At 43.1% G+C, this 14,383-nt stretch overlaps 1 protein-coding gene across 3 annotated transcripts in view; it reads right to left on the bottom strand.

Annotated features, from left to right (window-relative positions):
- The window catches only part of AGXT2 (alanine--glyoxylate aminotransferase 2), a 44,963-nt gene that overhangs the window by 19,250 nt on the left and 11,330 nt on the right, over nt 1-14,383 (bottom strand). Inside the window, exons 4-9 of one of the 3 annotated variants that reach the window (XM_068990557.1) lie at nt 13,609-13,732; nt 11,880-11,974; nt 7,363-7,456; nt 6,603-6,696; nt 1,893-1,993; nt 1,235-1,327 (exon numbers count right to left, since the gene is read on the bottom strand). In XM_068990557.1, the coding sequence (XP_068846658.1) occupies nt 1,235-1,327; nt 1,893-1,993; nt 6,603-6,696; nt 7,363-7,456; nt 11,880-11,974; nt 13,609-13,732 (601 nt within the window). The remainder of the gene's footprint in view (nt 1-1,234; nt 1,328-1,892; nt 1,994-6,602; nt 6,697-7,362; nt 7,457-11,879; nt 11,975-13,608; nt 13,733-14,383) is intronic. The other 2 variants (XM_068990558.1, XM_068990559.1) reach the window with 2 other exon arrangements.

Here is a 14,383-nt window from a genome sequence, read left to right as displayed (position 1 = left end):
TGAGAGAAGCAGGCTAGGTCCACCTCTATGAATTGAAGTGGGAACTATGTGTGCGGATGCCTTGCCTAAAAGCGGTCAATTTCAAACTTAAATCCAGCCCACGCCAGACCAGGAAAGACTGATGGCCCAATATGGCCCCATGCTAAGTCGCTTCAGTAGTGTCTGACTCTTTGCAACCCCATGGACTGTAGCCCTCCAGGTTCCTCTGTCCATGGAATTCTCCAGGTAAGAATACTGGAGTGGGTTGCCATGCCTTCCTCCAGGGGATCTTCCCAACCCAGGGATTAAACCTGCATCTCTTATGTCTCCTGCATTGGCAGGCAGCTTCTTTACCACTAGCAGTACCTTGGGAAGCCCTTATTGAAGATTCCAAATTCCTCATTTTATAGAAGGGAAAGCCAAGGTTAGCTGATTAAGAAGGCATGTGAGATCCCTGGGTGCAGCACTGGCTCTGCCCTCAGGAGTTTCTTCTGTTCCCGCCTTTGCTGCCACCCTTTGTCTTTCTACACCACAGTTCGATCATTCTTGAAAGGTGGGTTGCCCAGTGGTTAGTGTGGTCTTTGAGTCTGGGTGTGAGTTCTGGCTCTGTCCCTACTAGCTGCCTGATCTTGACAGGCAAATTAACTATCTTGAACTTCAGTTCACTTTTTTGCCCCCAATTCAATTCAATTTTTTTTGGCTGTACAGCATGACATGTGGAATCTTAGTTCCTTGACCAGGAATCAAAGCCATGGCCCCTGTAATTGAGGTGGGATCCACAACCTCTGGACTGCCAGGGGAGTCCCTGGAACTACTTTTCAAATATCTGTGATTATGGCCCTCTTCTTAGAGGCTGGACTTTGTTTTTTTTCTAAGTGTGATTTCCAAACAGATTTTGTTATTAAGGTGAGATGAATGCTGCCAGTCTGCCTAATACTATTTTGGCAAAAGTTAAGATGAAAACTTGGTTGTGAGGTTAAACTAAGTTTAAGCTGAGTCAAATAGGAATTTTAAAAGTATGTTGAGGAATGGCAACGTCCTAGGCCTGCTAACTTATTTGATAGACTTCACTTGGGACATTGATGTTCTAGTCTAGTCATGAACTAGTCAGTCAATGAGTCAAAGATTAACTTATACCCTCATCTTGGAATCTGCAAGTAGATGCTTTCTGCCTGGACTGCAGAGCAGGGTTTAGAGGTTTCTCCCTGAATTTTTCCTGTCCTGGCTCCATCACACCTCCTCCGTGGCCACTCACTTCATCTGCAATGCACACGCCTCCCCGCTCGCGCACCAGCTCGAAGGTTTCCTTTAGAAACCCCTTCGGGTACTGAACAACACCATTCACCCCCTGCAAAAGACCAAACCAAGAAGACCTAGAATAACAGCATAGGGCCTTGGAAAAAAAAAAAAAAAAAAAAACAACTGAAGACAGATCATGATCAATATTAGCATTAGTGATGCTATCATTTTTTGAAACCGTTTCTAGAAACGTTTCAACTATGGGTGAAAAGAAGAGCCATTCCTCTTAATGCCATGCCTTCTGGGAAATGGTTGCAAATGTGGTCTTTCCTGAGAGTAGAGAAAAATAGATTAAGGGGATTTAGTAAGATTACAGAACGGCTCACCCTGACAGTGTGGGTAATAAGCAACTGAAAACTGCTGGGGTTTTCTATTTTTACAGATTTACAAATTCAGTAGTTTCATCTATCTGTCTGTTCAGTCTAAGAGTACAGAAGATGGACTTTTAAAGGTCAGTTGAAAACCAGGGGCCTTTTTTTTCAAGGGGATGAAGAAAATGGCATAGAGGGACATAACAGTGATCACTTAAATAATTTGGAAGTCACTAGAATGTATGAGTTAAAACTGATAATTTACAACTGAGTTCAGTTAATGTTTAAGGTTAACACACTTACTTGAATTGGCTCTGCAAAAAATCCGGCAATTGATTTGGCCACAGAAGTGCTCAGAGTATCTTTGAATTGTTCAATATACTGGTCTTTAGCTTGACAGCAGTCTGCAATAAACAAGCAAACAAAACACAACACAGTATTTGAAGATGTGAGAAAGGCATCCAGAAGAATGGGGGGAAACATAGGAAAAAAGAAACCAGGATAGTATATTGACAAGAGTCCCTCAAGATACAGCAAAGCAGCATATGGGTATATAGGCTTCTGAAAGGGAAACATTGTCAGAACAACTTGTGCTTTGTTCTGAGCAGCAAGACTAGCCTAGCCACAAAGGTGTAAACAAACCACTTCAGTCATTTCCATCTGGGGAAGAAACACCCCAGAGCATCATTGAGTCTGGGATAGATGGCTGTTTCACCTAAGGAAGCCAGTTCTCTTGACACAGTAGATTTAATTCAGATGTAATTGCTATGTGGATTTGATTTATTTGGAAATAACTGTTTACTTTGTATTGCCACTTAATCTGATATACCATTTTAAAACTACAAAGTATCTCAGTCGTTATGGTTAGTAAGTATGTTTATATATTAACTCCAATACTTTGGCTGCCTGATGCAAACAGCCAACTCATTGGAAAAGACCCTGATGCTGGGAAAGATTGAAAACAGGAGGAGAAGGGGATGGCAGAGGATGAAATGACTGGATGGCATCACCAACTCGATGGACATGAGTTTGAGTAAGCTCTGGGAGATGGCAAAGGACAGGGAAGTCTGGCCTGCTGCAGTCCATGGGGTCGTAAAGAGTTGGACACGACTTGGTGACTGAACACCACCACCAACAAATATGTTTATAGAACAATGAGAATTCTAAAGAGGAAAGTACTACAGTCATGTAACTTTCATCCACTGTCTCAGGGGAGAGGAAGCAGTCCCCTCTGGAATAGCAAATGTCCCAGAACTAGTGTGTCCATATATGAGAACCTTCAGAATTTTTATCCACATCTGTAGTTTGGTGGATAGCACCACATAATCTCTGAATCTAAACCCACATCTGTGAATAGCAGAAGAAAGGCAGAGGGAGATATGAGTGTGATGGGGATCTCTGGTGAAAGCAGTCAGGGAGGCAAGTCACCATCTACCATCATGATGCTTGCTGAGAGGCATGGATGTGGTCCTGTCTCCTGAAAGCTAGAGGTAAGGAATAGAAACCTTCAGTTATCACCATCAACAGTGAAGCATAAATATAGTTTATACTTCAGCTCTTAAAAAGTGAGAAAAACATGACCTGGCCCCAAACATACTTTTAGGCTACATACGATGTTTGGAAAAGCTTGCTCAACAGCGTTCCCTGATCTTTGGTGAACTGGGATCGATGGCTCAGGGTTTGAAGAAGGGAATTAATGAAAGGTATATCGAAACCAGAAAGTACACTTATTAGCATCATTTATGGAGTTGGACTGTGCAGAAAGCTGAGCGCCGAAGAATTGATGCTTTTGAATTGATGTGTTGGAGAAGACTCTTGAGAGTCCCTTGGACTGCAAGGAGATCCAACCAGTCCATTCTGAAGGAGATCAGCCCTGGGATTTCTTTGGAAGGAATGATGCTGAAGCTGAAACTCCAGTACTTTGGCCACCTTATGTGAAGAGTTGACTCATTGGAAAAGACTCCGATGCTGGGAGGGATTGGGGGCAGGAGGAGAAGGGGACGACAGAGGATGAGATGGCTGGATGGCATCACTGACTCGATGGACATGAGTCTGAGTGAACTCCGGGAGTTGGTGATGGACAGAGAGGCCTGGCGTGCTGCGATTCATGGGGTCACAAAGAGTTGGACACGACTGAGTGATTGAACTGAACTGAACTGATACTGTTTGATGGGCAGGATATAGTAGACAAATGAATATGTGCCCCTGGAGATTGAAATTTTCTATTTGTATTCAGAAAGGAAAAGAAAACAACCAAGGATGACCTTAGAGAATGAATTATACATATGTTCAAAGGATATAATTTGGGAATTTAGCAAGACCATTTGTCACTTGAGAAATCCAAATGTGGAGCAAAATCAACCCTAATGGCTTAAATTTGGACAAAACAAACCATGAAGAAGATTTTGCTTGAACCTGTGCTAGACTTTTTATAAATTCTTCCTCCACTGTGCACAAGTTCAGCAATGTGAGTCATCAGCTGTCACTGGCTTTTTCCTTCATTGGCTCATTGCTGTAAGCCCAGGTCAGGCCACCTCTGGAGAGAGACCTGGTGTAGTGGTGTCATCATGACAACATCAAGCAGGTGGAGAGGGACTGCTCTCCTGGATTTTATCCAGGAAATGGCATAAAGAGGGAAGTGTTTTCATTTTATCTGGTGGGATAGAAAGAGTTCGGCTTCCCAGGTGGCACTTGCGGTAAAGAACTCGCCTCCCAGTGCAGGAGACATAAGAGATGTGGGTCCCACCCCTGGGTTAGGAAGATCCCCTGGAGGAGGACATAGCAACCCACTCCAGTATTCTTGCCTGGAGAATCCCATGGACAGAGGAGTCTGGTGGGCTATCGTCCATGGGGTCAAAAAGAGTTGGACACGACTGAAGTGACTTAGCATGCACGCACACAAAGAGTTAAGCAAGAGTGGGGAGCCAAGAAAGAACAATTTTTAAGGAAAAAGGAGCTTGTGTTGCAAAAGAAGAAAGAGAGAAATGATGTGATCAGTATGAGGTTAGGAACATTATGTGGGCAGTGGGTTGAGAGGCGCTTTTCATCCCAAGCTATATCTGACATTCAGGGACTGAAATGAACAGCTGGAAAGAAAACATCCTGAGGAGGGGGTGGAGGAGAGAATGAACTCTACCACACACATATTGGATTCTTTCCCAGACCGATGAGGGGAGAGGTGACATCCTGCTGAGGTGAAAAAAATGCCCCCTGTCAAACCTGGCACCTTTATGTGTTCAGTGAGTGAACTCTAAGAGGACCTGGAAACTTCTCTATGCCAAGTAATTTATATGTTGGGATGTATTTACAAAGATATATAAATATGCTTTTTTATAGCAAAGACCCAACGCTTCTCAAGCCTAATAGCTCTAGAGGAGGCTGATATCACTTCTTGTATAAAGAGAGGGTATTAGTCTTGTCTCTTGAAGATATGAGTGAAGAAAGAAGCTGACTTCAGATGTGCCGAAGACCACAGTTCCAAGAGGCAGAAATGTCTGTCTGTCACTATCACTTAGCCTCCAGAGACCACTAGAGAGATGACCCTGGGGTCGTCGTATTTTCAAGTTGGCCTGGCAGAGAGAAGGCTGAAAAGAGGGAGGAGGCAGAGGATGAAGAGAGAGGGACACCGAGCTAGGAGGGAAGGGAAGGACCATGTCTCCTGCCTCCAAGTATCTGCGCTGATGCACTTGCAGGTGGATGGACATCTGTGAGGTTCAGCCAACTGATTTTAGTTTTTGGTGCCACATGGAGGTGAGGTGCAGGCATAGTAGTCCTGGGCATTGCCACAGTCTGCCTGACTCTACAAAAGCTCTCTTTCTGGGACCTTCTTGGTGTTCCAGCGGTTAAGACTCCATGCTGCCAACACAGGGGCTGTGGGTTCGATCCTTGGTCAGGGAACTAAGATCCCACATGCTGTGTGGTACAGCCCAAAGATTTTTTAAAAAGGCATCCCCATTAAGAAAAAGTTCTAAAAGTTCTCTTCCTTGGTCTCATGAAGGCCTGGAATAAGGGGCCACAGGGGCAGATATTGCTGTCTACATTTCATAGATGAGAAACAGGAGCTTCATCTTTCAGAAGGAGAATTTGAGTGAAGTTTAAAACTTCCTCACGGTTTTGTTCTGTGACTATAACATCTTGTTCTAAAGCTCATGCTTTCAGCCTCCCACCTCCACCATTATCCCATCTGAATTTTAAGGGGACTGAATTTTCTTACTTTCAAAGCAGATTTTTAAGGCTTCCATTTACCTTCTTCTTCTCAGCCCAGTGACTCACACTGTTTCATCAAAGAGCTCTTGGCAGGAGAACTTCATGCTTTTCTCCAGTGCTATTTGGGAGCAGTCACCCAAAGGGTCCTGCCCTGTGATGACAAGCATGGGGTGGGGCTTGCTGACAAGTCAAGAACTCAGGCTGCTTCCAGGCCTCCTCTCCCTCATGTGAGGAAGCGGTAAAGAATGTAAATAACAATGCATTTGATGAATAACAGCTTTCCTGGTGAGAAGGTCTTTACAGTTTTTGAGGACATGTCAACAGCCTTCAGGAACCACCTTCTGTTTTGACAAATACTCTTTGGCTGGTATTCTGAGTCCCTGGGGAACTTCCTGACTGGAGTTTCGAAATTTCTAAAAGTGTTCTTTCCCCTTTCTGCATTGGGAATTGGTGACCTCCATTGGGAACTGATGAATAATCCCCTCAACCTTGTTTTCCTATTATATTGGTAGCAGAACCATTGCTAGGAGAGCTGAGAGAATGCCTCTAAGGAAGCACTGGGTGACAGTGTGTTTCTGCCTTAGGTCTGATAAGCGTGAGATGCTGAGATGTATTTCCTAACAGGGGGTGGATGCTCTGATGGTATTGCGGTCATTGGCTATAAGCACTGTTGGCTCAGTGAGGAGTGACTTCCTAGTTGTATTTGACTTGACTTTTGCCTTTCCCACTTTTTCCAATTTGCCTTTCTTCTCATTCCTTCCCCCTCCTGACCTTCCCCCACGTGCCACTCTCCCCACTCAGTTGGACCTGGTGCACAGCTGCATTTCCTAATTGTTTGCACTGGAGAATCTCGGCAGTGGCTTCCTCCCCAAGGACCACGGAAAATATCTGGGCACATTGTCTGCAAACGACAAAGAGGGGGTTTGGCAAGACATGAACACAAGACAGTCAATTTGACGCAACATATGGTACCAATCAAGGCAAGAGGGCTTCTTAACTTGATACTAAGATTCCTTCCTTACTCTTCTCCCACTTAGGACAAAAACTTGATATTCTGCTTTGAAGAGATAATTTTGTTCTTGGAAATCAGATATGAGGCCACTCTACAAAGGAAACTGATTTCCGTGTCTGCCTGGAAACAATTGGCTCAAGTTTGGTGGGTAATGGCATCTGAAAGAATGAGAATAATTAGGTATCTGATTCTGATGCTGAAAAGGTGGGTACAGTGGGTGAGAACAGAAGGTGAGTACAAGGATGAGTATACGGAAATTATATGGATTCAAGGCTCTGGGAATTTATTTCAATGCATTTATTAGTAATTGACTCAGTTTTACTTAAAAACAAAACAAAATGTAAAAGCATCTCTAATATTAAGTATTACTCAGACTCTGAAGGTCTGTCTAAGAAATGTTTCCTTTAAATGGTCTTTTATTTGATTAAGTCAAATTGAGGCCTTGATTAATCACAGGCGTCATAGTTTCTAGTCCTGATGACTGGAAAAATCTGATCCATGATTCCATACACCTAGGAGTCTTTTGAGAAATAAGGCAAACATCTCAGAACTTACTGGTTGGCAGCCTGTCCCATGAGGCAGGTCCATCTTATAGATGCCCACATTTGTCAAGCCAAGCGTGTAAGGACTGCATCCATGGTAGGCTCCTCTGCAGACAGAACAGAGTGTGAGGACTGGGTTAAGTGTGCTTTCATTTGATCACTGGCCTGTGGAACACTGGGTTGGACCAAAAAAAAAAAAAAAAATCCATGAAAGCTATGGAGATGAAAAAGAGCACCATTGACCTACAACCTCAATGATCTCAAAGAAATCTTCTAAGCCCGTGTCAAATGAATTCACCTATTCATGTTTTCTCCTAGCATCACAGATTTGAATTGTGAAAGGAATTTTGGAGACCATCTGGCCGAGAGCTCTGACTTTAGACCTGCCCTACTCTGTTCCTCTAAGCAATGAGACTCATCTTTTAGCAACATACCAGAAATTATATATTCAATGAGTCAGCAAAGTAATCTCTTTGAGAAGATGAGTATTTGTTCCTGTGACGCAGCGGTCACTTAACATTTTTGGGAACTTTTCTTCAAGTGTCTCATAAGCCATCCTAGTCAGCATAGAAGAAACACAGGCTTTATTTCTGGAAACTGAAACAATCATATTTATTACAAATTATCCTAATCTCTTGGTTTCAAATAAGTTTGGACAACTTCCCAAATCAAAATCACCCTTCAAAAAGGATTTAGGACTATTGAGACTATTCGAAGGAATGGTTATATATCCTGAAAGCGGAAACACAAACATGTATTGAACCCTAGTAGGACCAAGACTGCTCTGAATAGATTATGATTTATCTGGACATACATATTCTAGATATTCAAGCTGGTTTTAGAAAAGGCAGAGGAACCAGAGATCAAATTGCCAACATCCACTGGATCATCGAAAAAGCAAGAGAGTTCCAGAAAAACATCTATTTCTGCTTTATTGACTATGCCAAAACCTTTGACTGTGTGGATCACAATAAACTGTGGAAAATTCTGAAAGAGATGGGAATACCAGACCACCTGACCTGCCTCTTGAGAAATCTGTATGCAGGTCAGGAAGCAACAGTTAGAACTGGACATGGAACAACAGACTGGTTCCAAACAGGAAAAGGAGTACATCAAGGCTGTATATTGTCACCCTGCTTATTTAACTTCTATGCAGAGTACATCATGAGAAATGTTGGGCTGGAGGAAGCGCAAGCTGGAATCAAGATTGCTGGAAGAAATATCAATAATCTCAGATATGCAGATGACACCACCTAAAGTGAAGAACTAAAGAGATGGCAGAAAGTGAAAAAGAACTAAAGCGCTTCTTGATGAAAGTGAAAGAGGAGAGTGAAAAAGTTGACTTAAAACTCAACATTCAGAAAATGAAGATCATGGCATCTGGTCCCATCACTTCATGGGCAATATATGCGGAAACAGTGGAAACAGTGGCTGACTTTATTTTTCTGGGCTCCAAAATCACTGCAGATGGTGATTGCAGCCATGAAATTAAAAGATGCTTACTCCTTGGAAGGAAAGTTATGACCAACCTAGTCAGCATATTAAAAAGCAGAGACATTACTTTGCCAACAAAGGTCCATCTAGTCAGAGCTATGGTTTTTCCAGTGGTCATGTATGGATGTGAGAGTTGGACTATAAAGAGAGCGGAGTGCCAAAGAATTGATGCTTTTGAACTGTGGTGTTGGGGAAGAATCCTGAGAGCCCCTTGGACTGCAGGGAGATCCAACCAGTCCATCCTAAAGGAGATCAGTCCTGGGTGTTCATTGGAAGGACTGATGTTGAAGCTGAAACTCCAATACTTTGGCCACCTGATGTGAAGAACTGACTCATTTGAAAAGACCCTGAATGCTGGGAAAGACTGAAGGCAGGAGGAGAAGGGGATGACAGAGGATGAGATGGTTGGATGGCATCACCAACTCAATGGACATGAGTTTGGGTAGGCTCTGGGAGTTGGTAATGGACAGGGAGGGCTGGCATGCTGCAGTTTATGGGGTTGCAAACAGTCAGACACGACTAAGTGACTGACCTGAACTGAGCTGAACATATACTAGAATATTTATTTAGGTATAAAAAAATCACAATTCTTTATCACTGTATTTCTTTGATAGCAAATGTTCATGCCTGTAGTCCCTGCATACACGTTTTATCTGGAATGTGTAACATTAGATGTTCCTTGGTAATCAAATCTTCTAGAAATAAATCTTCTCTTGGATTCAGACAGAAGTCATGCCAGAATAGTGGGAGAATGGGACTATTTCTTCACTCCATCCATTTTTATTATGTCATGCCTATCTTCTACATAAACATTATTATGAGTCTGTGTAAACATCCTATGTAAAATTATCCAATGGAGGCAAATACAAACAAAATTGTTAGTTTTTATATCATTTTTAATACTAATAAAGCCGTCAAATATTTCTAATTAATGTTGGGACTTCTCTGGTGGCTCAGTGGTAAAGAATCAGCCTGCCAATGCAGGAGACATGGGTTTAATCCCTAATCCAGGAAGACTCCATATGCTGCAGAGCAACAAAGTCTGTGTGCTGCAACCATGGAGCCTGTGCTCTGGAGCCCAGGAGATGCAACTACCAAGACCATATGCCCTAGAGCCCATGCTTCTCAACAAAAGAAGTCACTGCAATGAGAAGCCCACACACCACAACTAGAGAAAAGTGTAGCCCCTGCTCACAACAACTAGAGAAAAGCCGGCACAGCAGTGAAGACCCAGCACCACCAAATAAATAAATAAATAAATTAATATATTAAAAGACGCTTACTCTTTGGAAGGAAAGTTATGAGCAACCTAGATAGCATATTCAAAAGCAGAGACGTTACTTTGCCAAAAGAAGTCCATCTAGTCAAGGCTATGGTTTTTCCAGTGGTCATGTATGTATGTGAGAGTTGGACTGTGAAGAAGGCTGAGAGCAGAAGAATTGATGCTTTTGAACTGTGGTGTTGGAGAAGACTCTTGAGAGTCCCTTGGACTGCAAGGAGATCCAACCAGTCCATTCTGAAGGAGACCAGCCCTGGGTGTTCTTTGGAAGGAATGATGCTAAAGCTAAAACTCCAGTACTTTGGCCACCTCATACAAAGAGTTGACTCATTGGAAAAGACTGTAATGCTGGGAGGAATTGAGGGCAGGAGGAAAAAGGGATGACAGAGGATGAGATGGCTGGATGGCATCACTGACTCAATGGACGTGAGTTTGAGTGGACTCTGGGAGATGGTGATGGACAGGGAGGCCTGATGTGCTGCAATTCATGGGATCACAAAGAGTTGGACATGACTGAGTGACTGAACTGAACTGACTGAACTGAATATATTAAATTATTGATTCTCAAAAGTCATCCAAAGGAGCAGAAATATACAGGGTTAGCTGGGGTACTGAAGAATTGATGCTTTTGAACTGTAGTGCTGGAGAAGACTCTTGAGAGTCCCTTGGACTGCAAGGAGATCAAACCAGCCAATCCTAAAGGAAATCAGTCCTGAATATTCATTGGAAGTACTGATGCTGAAGCTGAAACTCCAATACTTTGGCCACCTGATGCGAAGAACTGACTCATTGGGAAAGACCCCGATGCTGGGAAAGATTGAAGGCAGGAGGAGAAGGGGATGACAGAGGATGAGATGGTTGGATGGCATCACCAACTCAATGAACATGAGTTTGAGCAAGCTCTGGGAGTTGGTGATGGACAGGGAAGCCTAGCGTGCTGCAGTCCATGGGGTTGTAAAAAGTCGGACATGACTGAGCAATTGAACTGAGCTGAACTCTGAATTTAGAAGAAAAGGTGAAAAATGGTACAACTGGCGCTGTGAAATAAGTATACGGCTTCTTATCATAAGCAAAGATGAAAGTGAGTCCAGTGTCACATGGCAAAGTTTCTGGGGGTGCAGACCAGTCTTTCACTATCTGGCATAGGGTGCAGTCAATATCATATCTATTTTTACTTTTAATTTATTCTTTTTAAATTTGTATTTTGTTTTGGAGCACACCGGGTGGTGATAGTAGTAGAGAACACACCTGCCAATGGAAGAGACATAAGAGACGTGTGCCCGATCCCTGGGTCAGGAAGATCCCCTGGAGGAAGCAAGGCAGCCCACTCCAGTACTCTTGCTGGGAAATCCCATGGGCAGAGGAGCCTGGTGGGCTACAGTCCATTGGACTGCAAAACGTCAGACATGACAGAAGTGACTTAGCGCACAGCACATAGTTGGTTAACAATGTGTTTTTTTCTATACCATATCTTTAAAGTTAAAAAGCTGCCTTGTAGCCTTCTTTTTAATTCCATAGAGAATTTATGACATAACTAGGCTTCCAAACTCTATTAGTTAGGGACCCCTACTTGGATCAGGCCAATTTTTATGGTGCTATCCATCCATAAAATTCATTTGGTAGGTCCTACCCTAAATCCTGAAATTAGAAAAACACCCCTGTGAAAGTCTCTCTCCTGCTCTAGGCTATGTTTTAGAGGTCAACATTTAATACTGGGGTGAGTCAGTGTTAAAATGAATCTTCTGAGGTGTGGTTACCTGAAAGAAATGATGTCTGTGCTGTCTGAGTGTGCTCTGGCCATCAGCATGGCTAGGTCATTGGCCTCTGAACCACTGTTCACCAAGAAAACGACCTGGAGGAAAAAAGTACACATGGTCATGAGACACAGATTGTTGAATTCATTTGAAATTGTGAAAGAGTGTATCCCAGCCTCTGATTATTAAGAAGAGTTCCCTTCATACCAATCAGTTCAGTCGCTCAGTCCTGTCCGACTCTGTGACCCCATGGAGTCTCATCATTTAATTATTGATTCTATAGCTCTTCATTGAGCAGCTGCTGAGCATTAGAGATACAACAATGGCTAAGGGATTGCCCAAATTGTGAAACATTCCCGGCTTCCATTAGAATTACTTGATGCTCTTCGAAGTGCTAAGATGGAGAGGCTTGTTGAGATGTACAGTGGTTAGCAGCCAAAGAACTTCGTCTCTTGGCTCTTGAAACTGAATCATTCTGCTTGACTCTGAAGGCTTGGCCCAGAGGCCCCCAGAGGATATCCCAGCCTGTCTGTTCAGTGTTTGTGAATGTTAAAAAAAGTGAGCAAACAAACAAAAAGTGCAGCTTATCCTGGTTGAAGGAAAGCGGAGCACTCAAGGGCACTGGATCCTTCCTAACCTGATTTTAGGTTTTAGAGTGAAAGTGAAGTTGCTCAGTCATGTTCGACTCTTTGCAACCCCATAGACTGTAGCCTACCAGGCTCCTCTGTCCATGGGATTTTCCAGACAATCGTACTGGAGGGGATTGCCATTTAGGGTCCGTCAAATGAACTTTAAGGCTAGATAGCACCATCTAACGGGCTCCTCAGGTGGTGCAGTTGGTAAAGAATCTGCCTGCAAATGCAGGAGATGGAAGAGACACAGTTTGATCCCTGGGTCGTGAAGATCCCCTGGAGTAGGAAATGGCAACTCATTCCAATATTCTTGCCTGGAAAATTCCTTGGACAGAGGAGCCTGGTGGGCTACAGTCTACGAGGTCGCAAAGAGTCGGACACGACTGAGCATGAATCCAGTGTTGGGGTTCCTGACTGAGGTAACCAAGAGTTTGGAGTCCTGCCCTGAACTTAGGTTACAGCTATTTCAGATTTCTTCATCTCTTGTATATCATATAGGAAATAGGGTACTTAGACAATATGGTAAAATAATAATCATAGCTGACACCAGGTACGGGGCACTGTTTTACATAGATATTAACTCATTGAATCCTGAAATGCAAATTTTAGCCAACATTTTAACTTCTTAATCCAGTTAAAAAAGTCAATCATTTCAGATGCAGAAAAACATCCCATTTAGCAAAATATCAAACTGCATCTCAGACCAGATGAATTTAATGGTATATTAATTTTCTAAAAAAAATGGCTTCACTCTTTGTTAAAGAAGAAATGCCAATGGCTTGGCAGAGGCAGTGTGGAGCCAAGAGATGAAAACTTCCTGAGTAACACAGAGGAGAGCGTCAGGAAGGCTGGGCACCCCTGAAGTGATGTCTGCAAAGATATGGTAAGGAAAATGATCAGGAGAGGCAGCCACTTGGAGCTGATGAAGTGAATGTCAGCTGGTTTTAGCAGCAATTCATTGGTTTCTCTCTTCTTGGCTACCAGTACACTCACTTTAGATGTTGAGTGCACAGACCACATTCCCTGCCCATACTCTCATTTCCCTGTCCCGCTTCCCTGGGATCAGCGGATCCTGCCCCTTTGAGTTATGAGCATCAGACCTTCAACGGCTCAGGAAGAAGTGCTGAAAGCTTCTCTGCATATTCGTGGATCAGAGGGTGGAAGAAGACAGAACTTGTATGCCACAGGCGGCCCAGCTGCCTTTGTGCCGCTGCGTTTACTTTCCTGGATAAACGGAAAAGCAGAGTTACCCACACTGTCGTGGGCATGTTCCTCCCCACACAACACTGACCATTGAATTAAAACCGATGGGTATTCATCAAAGAGTTTCAAGAGTCAACCAAACACAAGAAAGAGCTTCTCTAGCTACCAGAAGTATCTGGTAATGGAACGTATTGCCTCAAAAGGTAATGAATTCCTGACCAAGAAAAGTGTTCAAAAGAGGACTAAGTGATTGATTGCTGGGGATTTTAAAAGATAAATTTCCAGAGAAGAAGGAATTTTGAAGGTATAATCTCTTCTAACTAGATTTTCTTATTAACTACGCTTTAAAGAGTTTGGAAAATAGAAAAGACTACATGTAAGCCTGGGTGTCTTTCCATTTTATTCTAAAGAATTATAGCTCAATCAAACACATGTTTATAAGATCAACAACTTTTCCTTTAAAGACGATTCCAAGATTTGGGTCTTAGTAATGGTCAGTGTTTATGAACATTCTGTTATCACATCCTGTGAATCCAAAGTCTCACTTTGAGGGAAAGAAGGAACTGCTGTTGCTGCCAAGTCGCTTCAGTCGTGTCCGACTCTGTGTGACCCCATAGACGGCAGCCCACCAGGCTCCCCAGTCCCTGGGATTCTCCAGGCAAGAACACTGGA

This window comes from Capricornis sumatraensis, chromosome 18 (assembly GCF_032405125.1).
Source record: "Capricornis sumatraensis isolate serow.1 chromosome 18, serow.2, whole genome shotgun sequence".
In the NCBI taxonomy this organism is placed as follows: domain Eukaryota; kingdom Metazoa; phylum Chordata; class Mammalia; order Artiodactyla; family Bovidae; genus Capricornis; species Capricornis sumatraensis.
The sequence above is the reverse complement of the archived record's forward strand: the minus strand, read 5'-3'. Positions and strand labels throughout refer to the sequence as shown.